Source organism: Alligator sinensis, unplaced genomic scaffold (genome assembly GCF_000455745.1).
Source record: "Alligator sinensis unplaced genomic scaffold, ASM45574v1 scaffold340_1, whole genome shotgun sequence".
NCBI lineage: Eukaryota > Metazoa > Chordata > Crocodylia > Alligatoridae > Alligator > Alligator sinensis.
Window position 1 is genome coordinate 219,258 of NW_005842004.1, and position 9,680 is coordinate 228,937.

At 40.5% G+C, this 9,680-nt stretch overlaps 1 protein-coding gene across 1 annotated transcript in view; it reads right to left on the bottom strand.

Annotated features, from left to right (window-relative positions):
• The window catches only part of LOC102378608 (myelin P2 protein), a 5,449-nt gene extending 1,735 nt beyond the window's left edge, over positions 1-3,714 (bottom strand). Inside the window, exons 1-3 of the mRNA XM_006021747.3 lie at positions 3,590-3,714; positions 1,779-1,951; positions 1,405-1,506 (exon numbers count right to left, since the gene is read on the bottom strand). Coding sequence (XP_006021809.1) covers positions 1,405-1,506; positions 1,779-1,951; positions 3,590-3,662 — 348 coding nt within the window. The 5' untranslated portion in view covers positions 3,663-3,714. The remainder of the gene's footprint in view (positions 1-1,404; positions 1,507-1,778; positions 1,952-3,589) is intronic.
• Positions 3,715-9,680: the final 5,966 nt, after the last annotated feature.

A 9,680-nucleotide genomic window follows, 5' to 3' on the forward strand; every position in this document is an offset into this window, starting at 1 on the left:
GCCTGTGTTATGCAAGAGGTCAGTCTAAATAATCACAATGGTCCGTTTTGTCCTAAAAAATCTAAACACTGTTAATGAAAAGTCCATAGACCACTTCCTCCTATCTTCAAGATCAATGAAGCTCACTAGCAAAAGGCCAAGGGGACTGGGAGGATAGAGAATGACAAACACCAACACCTTTGCCTCAAAAGGTGTAGAATAGGTAAGGCCCCGCCCTAAAAGACCTTGGGATGAGCTTAATTGAGGATCCTTTCCTGTAGACCTCAGGAAGCCAGAAGGAAGAGAAAACCTTCCTCTCCACAAAACGTCCTTAATTTCCCAGTACAATAAAAGGACTCTCATACATCCTTCTTGCATGAAAGGTAACTCCCACAGGAAATTATTCAATTTAAAGTCATAAGCACGTGTTAGTAGTTTGTATCTGTTATGAACAATGGAGTTGGAAAACAAAAATATTCCTTCATTATAAACTCGGGCCATACAGAATCAATAGTACTCTTTTCCAACATGTTATCCAAATTACTTTAGTTCTGGCCCTTAAACATCTGAGGAACATAATGCTTTATTTACCCAAAGCACCTTTTCGGTGACAACAAAACTAAAATGCCTTAAGATTATAAGCTTGTGAGTCTAGCTGTCCTCTGGCTTGTGCTATGATCCTGCATGGTTCTTGCAAGAAGAATTTTGCAAAATCTTGATCAGACAGACTGATTGAGAGAAATCATTCCACAACATTCATTAAAAATCTAGTTCTGTGGATATGGAGGGCACACATGTAGGGCTGTTCAGTCCCAAAACCTGGTTCTCTGATTCCACATGGCAATCTATCATCCAAATGTAATTAGATACAGAGCTAAAGTGTTTTCATATATAAACCTCAAACGCCTCATTCATGCTATTGGAATACTTATATTAAAACAGACAGAGTAGGTATGTTAATTAATTGGAAATGGAGATATATTTATGAAAAAAATATATAACCAATATTCTGAGGTGCACTATTTTTACATGCACAAAAAGGCAGATATCAGGCTGATATCAATAAAGTAACAGAATTAGGAGAGTTTAAGTGAATTATTTGAGAAATGCAACCTTATCCCTGTATCCCCTGGGTTTCTAACATTTAAGAGTTTTGGGTTTTTTAATTATAATGTTTTTGAAAGGTAATATTCTTTCAGTTCATTGCAAGCCTGCCAATATTGTCAACTTAATTATTTTTTGTTTGGAAAATAACATTTACTTTTTCTCTCCCTTGCTCCCTAAGGTTATTTCCCATTCTCTCCCCCTCTATTTCTGAAAAATTCTGAAACCAAAGAGCAGAAAAAATTGACAATATAATTAAAATTAATATGTAGCCATTACATCATTCAGTGATTAACAATCAGGTACGTGCTAATCACTTACCACAACCATTTTTCCATCCACCAGCTTTCTCCTTATTGTAGTCTCTTTACCATTCCACTTCTGCACGTGAACCAATGATCCTTTCTCTAAGGTTATGACACTCTGCAAGGAACCAAACATAATTCAAAATGTGACTATTTTAACTAGGTGCTTTTAAATAACAGCAAAAATTTATACTACATTCATCAAGTTCCATATTTTCTGTATGCTACACATTCAGCATCACTGAGTTTCAGCCCAACCTTTTTTTTTCTTATTGGGATGCTTTACAGTAATGATTTGCAGTTTTCTTAGTGCTTTATACAAGATAAAAAATACTATTGTCTGTTTTCCAGCACATCAGAAATATTCTGAAGGCAATCATTAACACTCACCTTGACTTTCCTGTCATCTGCTGTGGTTTCTTCAAACTCCTGGCCCAGTTTGAAGGAAAACTCTGTATTTTTGAAGGTGCTTTCAGTCCTAATGGTAACCATATCACCTTTCATGCTGATGATCACATTGGGTTTGGCCAGGCCACCTATTTTCCTTGTGGCTAAGCCCACACCTACAGGCCAGAGATAAAAATCCATTACATTCTAGAGAGCAGGACATCCTCACCTTACAGAACTTCAATGCAAAGTAAGGAGCAATTTCTTCATGAATACTATACCATTTGCTTCAAATGTGACTCTGATTCTTCAGATGTAGAAGCTACACATAATATTGCTTTTCCAAATAAGTGCATCTTTCCTTTTGCAAACTAGTCTATATTTGATGATGCAGTTCTTGTGTAGTTTTAGTTAGCAGGAAACACAGGGAGATGTAACTCTGTGCTGCACCAGAGAATAGTGTGGGTCAAAAACAAGGGACTCCTTTCTCAAAAAAGCTGTGAAGAAATTGTTCCTTACTTTTCTTTCCTTCACATTTTGTCAGAATTTGACAGCAGCTTAACTGGAGGGAGTGGGGTTATGGACAGGGCAGCAGTCCCCAGCACCACTGTGGGGGGACATAAAAACAGACACTGCCACAGTGGCAGCTGACCATGTCACTGTAATTGGCAAGGTGGGAGTTGGCGCTGCCCCATGCATCAGTAGCTGCCCTGGGCACAGACCTGTCCTGTTGTGCTCTGAAACTTAAAATTGTCAGTAAGCCATAGTGGAGAATTTAGGGATCAAGCCATTCATGCATTGCTGCCTATTCTTTACAACATCACATATAAAGACTAAATGAAATGCTCCTAGGCAGTGTATTCTACTGCAGAAGGCAAATGACACTGAATGTTTCTGGAGTATCTAAATGCAAGTGAAAAATAGAAGGACCACATAGAGAAAATTCAGATAGAAAAATAAAGGGAAGCAGAAAGTGTTCTCCAAGGATCTATTTACATGGCCTGGTTAATACATAGGGCCACATCATGGTCAGCTAGTTTGAGGAGATATCAGCGACTAGTTAGAGCAAAGATCCTTGGTTTACAGTGCCTTAATTTCTTCAATGAAAAATAGTGTTAATAATAGTCACCACCTTTGTAAATGCTATAATATGGTCAAATGAAAGGTGGCATGTGCAATGACAACAAAGTATTTCTGAAGTGTAATGTTTGTTGCTGTAAATATTCAGTACTGAAAAAAAATTCTTAAGACCTTCAGAAAAACCTCAGCAGATGAATTTATACTTCATGTGTGCTCTAACTAACTAGAATTTATCTATTACCCAGTTTATTTCTTCCAAGAAACAGAATTAAAGTCTTGGTGAATCATTTATATAGCAACAGTAACACTGACACTGACTGTACAGTTATTATAAAGTAATGGGGCAAATATGACACTAAAACAATGCCTAGTTTGTTACATTCCCAGAATTTTTCAGTAATAGATTCATTCCCAGGATTTCGGCTTTAGAAAGCCGAGTGCGTGGAGAGAACAGCACCATCACAAGCTGATTGAATATTGTAAATTATTGCAAGTCGCACGTTTAGTTGGGCACTCAAAACACACAGAAGTGTCCTTTCTGAGATGTTATAAGAAATTGGAACTGACATTCTTCTTTTTCAAGTTAAGATGCAGAAACTAAACTATAAGTAAATTATGCTATAGAACTAACTGGAATGAAGAGCACCCAATGCCACAAAGAGGACATTATCCAGGAGCAAAGCACAAGAAGAAACATTTTAAAATAAAAATGACAAAAAAATAGCAATTCTCACCCAATTCTTTCATATAATCATCAAAGTTTTCACTGGAGACAAGTTTCCAGGTTCCCACAAATCGGTTACACATCGTAATTACTGGCTTTGTGAGGCAGTACCCCTCAAGAGAAAGACAGCAACAGCAACAGCAGCAGCTCTCAGTGGGAGGCAGAAAGAGAGTATGAGCTACACAAGTCTGAATAGCTTCTTTTTAAAGATGGCCTGAACTTGTAATTCTCAGAGCGGACCAATCAGAAAGGGTAATGTCAGGGCAAGACAATGTGTACCTTGTCCAAAGCCACTTGTGCTAGTACCAAGACTCAGTGTTGCGCCTGCTGCTGCTTCCTCCACTGAATAAAGCAGAACACATAGGGACCAGGATGTGAGGTTACTGATCCAATGTCTGAGCTAAAGAATGATGCCAAGCACAGCAGTATGATGAACATCAATGCTCACATTCCTCCCAATACCACATCTTCCACTGTCACCATCTTCACTGCTGTCATGAAGGACTAGAGTGAATATTTTTGTGGATGCTTTTAGACAAATTATTGCCTGTAAACTTAGGGATTGGATCTGATGGCCTGGGATGCCCCTTCCAGTTCCATGTTCCTGCCTTCCTAAGTATTTGATCGTTTGACAATGTAATTTTTTTATTCTGTGTTGTCTTCCACCTTTCTGCCAGGAGCTGTTGTCACAAACAGTGGAATGCCCTTTTCATGTAGTCCACATTACGTCATAAAGAAAAGAGTCCGTGCCTCCTCACTTCCCCGCTAACCTGCAACTGCTCTCTCTCCTTCCTTCCTAACAAGAAAACAGACCAAGAAGGGAGGTGGTCTTTGATATAGTTACCATCAGGACTGAAAGCATCTTCAAAAATACAGAGATTTCCTTCAAACTGGGGCAGGCGTTTGAAGAAACCATAGCAGATGATAGGAAAGTCAAGGTGAGTGTTAACGATTGCCTTCAGAATATTTCTGATCTGTTGGAAGACAAACATGAACGGAGGTAAGGCGTTCTGAAACCAGGAAGTAGTGGTTTGAGAAGATGTCATAGAATACCTTTCCTTGCCTTGGCAGTGAAAGAGACGTTAGTCACATGACATAGAATTCCTCAATATATTTGTTTCTAGAAATAAATAAATAACTCCTAAAACTCCTAAAAAGCAACTTCATTTACAACTCCAGTGTTTCAGTAAATAAAAATCAAGTCCACCTACGTTTGAAATTCAGGAATTCAGAAAATTGAAGTTCTGAAAAATACAAAAAGTTTAGAGCTATGAAGTATAAGCATCAATGCCAACAGGTATTCTGTTTCTCTCTTTCCTAAATTATCCTTACGAGTGGGAGAACCCCACTAGTTGCATTATGGAACTTCCCAATGTGCATAATATAAGAATACTACTACATTTATTCCATGGCCATTCACACCTCTGTTTAACTCCCTAGTCATGCACTTTTACAAGACAAGTAGGATTGATGTCCTTGGACTTGAGGGTGCTTGGCACATTGCAGGATTATTCCCTAAGAAATTGAAGGAGAGAAAATTGTCAGAATAGATCAGTTTACACTGCAGTACCAGTACCCTTAAGAACAATAGTGACAGTACGTTAATTATACAGACAAAAAGCCAGTCTTAAACTGCTCAAGCAACATGAACGTTACTACCATCAATCATTGTGTCCCAGGAAGAAGCAGCAGTTTCATTCCCAAGGTTTATAATCCAGATAGAAGAACAGCATGCACCATAGGACATAATACCAGAGTATCTGGAAGCCCAGTCTTATCTCCCTATGCATAGATAAAGAAAGAGAGGGTGATTCTGAGCTCAGATGAGTGGTAGGGAAAAGGAGCTTTATTTTAAACCCTGTTTAAGAGCAGAGTAAAAATTAATTTGCCTCACTGGCTTAATTATAGAGTGGGACCAATTCTAATATTATAGAATGAGATAGCATAGGATCCAGGAGTGAAGTATCTGGGAAGTCCACATGTGACATCTTTTCTCCAAATGGGACATCCTATAAGCACGAAAGAAAGCAAATGTGATAAATTTAAAAACAGAAAAGTGACCTAGGCACATATAATCCAGTAACTCTAAGGTCATTTTCTCATGGAATAACAAACATTTACTAAAAATATAAAATACTAAAAACAGAAAATAGAAATAAAAATGGAGTTTAACCATTGACTCTGATGGATGCAGGATTGTACCTGTAGGCCACATCTAGACATGCAGGCACGTGTGGTTTGTAGCTCCACAAACTTCTTTGCAACATCATGAACTGCACATGGTGCATATTAAAATGTGCCCAAAATGTGCCCAAAAATTGCTACCAGGAAATCCTGGTATAAAAAAAAATGCACAGAAAAAAGCAGCACGGCACACACTACAATAGCATGCTCTGGAAGGAATGGAAGCTTGGACCTCCAGGGAGATGCTCTGGCTGCTAACCAGAGTGTCTCTGCTATTTCACTTGTACCCCAGCTGCTCCAATATGCTGGGAGGAGCTGGGAAAGGGCAGTTTGTCTGAAGCAGGGAAGTTTGTCCCTCACCGAAGTGCACATGCAGGAGCGTGCACTGCAGCACAAAGTTAGTGGCACACATTTGTGCAACTATTTGTGCTGCATCAAGCACATGCCCCTGAACATCTGGATGCACCCAATGGACTCTTATTTGAGCTCTCTGGTCACATCCCAAATGAGAGCATACATGCAGGGGCATGTATTTCCCACAGGACAAATAGCAGTGGCATATATTTGTGCCACTACTATTTGACCCCAGGAACATCCCTGCACGCACACTTCGGCATGTGGAAAAGTGACCTGGGTGGAGTAAGAGAGGCTGGGGCAAGTATCTGTGCTGGCTCCAGCAGCTTTACTTGGGAGCCTCCCAGGTCAGTAGTGACACCAAGCCAGCCACTCAGAGCCTGGCCAGAAGCCAAAGTATGGCTCTGGCTGGCCAGGCTCCATTTCTGGCTGCCACGTGCATGATGCTACTTTTTTTAGTGGCAATATTTCTTTGACACCAGAATCTCACAGTGTCAAAAAACCCCACTGCAGTGCTAATTAGCTGCATGGCAAATGGGTGCACATATGCCGCATGTGGTTTGTGGTACCTCAAACTGCTTAGAGGCACTGCAAACCACACATGCGGGCTTGTCAGGACATGCTGTCTGGCTGTGTCCAGATGAACAGGGTTGTGCAATTTGTGGCACCTCAAACTTCTTTGGGGTGCCACAAATTGCATGTGGAGAACATTAAAACATGCTCTGCACTGCAAATTTGCAGGGTGGGGCCAAAATGTGCTACTGGGAAATCGCAGTAGCAAAAAAAATGCCGGGGGAAAAGGAGGTGTGACACATGCAACAGGAGTGTGCACCAGAAGACGTGGAGGCTTGGTCCTCCCGGGAGACACTCTGACAGCCAGACAAAGCATTTCCACTCCTTCAGTTGTGCCTGGGCTCCTCCAGCATGCCAGGAGCCAGAAGGAGGTGGGTAAGACCAGTTTGCCTGAAGCAGGATAATTTGTCCCTCACCAAAGTGTGTAATGCACTAGGGAGTGCATTACACCAAAAAGTAGCAGCACAAATTTGCACCGCTACTATTTTTTCCAGTGCAAGTGCATGCCTCTGCACATGTGGACACGGCTCTGAAAATTAAAACATCATAAGCAATAAAGAGCATTCACATATTTCAAACAATTTCTTCCCAATGTAGATTTTTTTTATATAGAATAACAAAATGTATGAAAGAAATGCAGTTAATGTGATATTTTGGTCAAATATTTGCTACAGTTGCAACTGGTTTCCCATTCTTTTTGACTGGTGTAAATTCTAGTGACATCAGTGGAATTACTTCTGCTTTAACTGACGTCAGAATCAACGTTTAAGCAAAGGTCCAATATTTTTAAAGCATCTAGCAATTTTGGAGGCCTCCATTTAGTGTTTAGCCTTTATGCAGCTTTTTTTCAGAGAATGCTGAGCATTTGTATCAGAAAATCAGACCCATTTAAGGTTTCTTAAGTTGGACATCCAAAATTACTTGCTGCTTTTAGATACTTATTCTAATAAGACTAAATGTTTGCCAACATTTTGTAGGGGGGAAGGGGGGAAGAAGGGAATTTCAGGAGAAAATTAGCCTCATTCTTTCTGTTTACCCCTTGTTGCCTTTTATGTAATTAAAATCTGAGCTAATATCTTGTTTACCAAGCCAGTATACAAAGCCACAAAAGAACTAGAAAAGTCAAAACATCTAGTGTGAGTCTATGAGCAACAGTGAAGTTGTAATGACAATCTAAACTAAGAACACATTTAAAAATATTGAATTTCCTTTGAACTGAGCAAAGCATGTAAAAAATATAAAGCACATGACAAAAAAATCAAGGGAAAGAATAAACTTCTTTTACCATTTTCTTAAACTACTGGATATCTGTGAAGATAGGAGGCTTTTTCTTAGTATCACTCACTAAGAAATCTGCAAATAGTGAGTGAGTATAATAGAAAAATATCCTCTTACTGGAACTCAAAGGTCCCATGGTCTACAAATCAAGAGATTTACTAGAAACTGTGTGACCAGGCTCATTTTAAAAATAGAATTTGATAGCCACTGTTTCCAGCTCTGCATATTTCAGATAGTTGCAACCTTAGAAAGTAGTTCATTAGTTCAAGGACTGAACTGAAATGGAAATGAAATGGAAATGGACTGAAATGAGATAGAGATGACTATAAACAGGAAATCGGCAGGTAGGGACAATTTATACCAGCAATTCTGTTTCTCAGTAACCACTCTGTGTGTTTCAGAGATACCTAAATGTTGCTGAGCTTTTTAATGTGAATTTAAATTTTGTGTAGTTAAGCTTACAACTGAAGCTTAGCACTCAGACAAAGGAAAACGCTCTGAAAAGGAAGGAAGAAATAGATGGTGAGGGTAAAAAAAAATGGAGGAGCCTTGATAAAATGACAACACTAGCCACCAAGTTGCTTCTGTTCGAGATTGAAAGAAAATAGATGGCTGAACCAGCACTTACTTTAGAAATGGTGTAGAGCCATGGTGTAGAGCTCGCTGACATGCCGCTTGCAGCTCCCTGCCCACTTCTCTTGGGACTGCTGGCTGCTGGGGCAGAGGCTGCATCCGCACTGCTTACCCAGGGGCATGCTCCCCATGGGGAAAGCTGTAGTGGTTTGATGCTGCGGCAGTGTGGGGTGGGTCATGGATTATTGAATGTGGTTACAGAGGATTGGATGTGGCTCCCAGGGTGAGTAACTCTGGCCACCCCTGGTGTAGAGCTACACAGCTTGGACCTCAGCATTCTCAGCCAAGCTTTATGTTCTGGTTAGTCTCTAATGAACCTCACTAAGTTTATGTCTTAGCATGTACTCAACAATAAGATCCAAGACAAAGTGTTTTGCTTTTTAATCCTAAGGACTTTCTACCCATCAGATTCAAATCTATTGTGACATTTTTTAAAAGATTCAAGTAATCCTTCTTTTCTCTTCTAGCAACATACCTCCATCCAGGCCACAGCATAGAAGTCAATGCCCTCTCTAACCCAAAAAAGAACCAGTTTAGCATAGTAAAGAAAGCTTTATTTTGCTCCCTCTTTCTTCAAACCCCCCCCACTTTTGTATATAACCATGTTTTTTAAAAAGCACCACTTATATGAACTGTTGTGATGGTCTAACATAGGGGTGGCCAGAGTTATTCACCCTGGGAGTCACATCTGATCCTTCACTGAAATTCAAGAGCTGGAGAGCGAGGGGGTGCTGGGTGACCTGGCGAGAGACCAGGAATAGGGGGTGCTGAGCAACCCAGAGCGGAGGTGACCACCTCCACCACCGCAGCATTGAGCCACTCTGGCTTCCCCATGGGGAGCTTGCCCTGGGGTAAGTGGCATGGCTGTAGCCCCTGACCCGGCAGCCCAGCGCCTGAGCCAGCAGTCCCAGGAGAAGTGGGCAGGGAGCCGCAGGTACCATGCTGGTGAGCCACATGCAGCTCGCGATCTGCAGTGTGGCCACTGTGGATCTAACAAAAACTTATGAATACAATGCCAGTTAAAGGGAGTTGTTTAAGGTATAAACTGGCTTTTTCTTGCGAAAAAGGTTTCTGCCCAA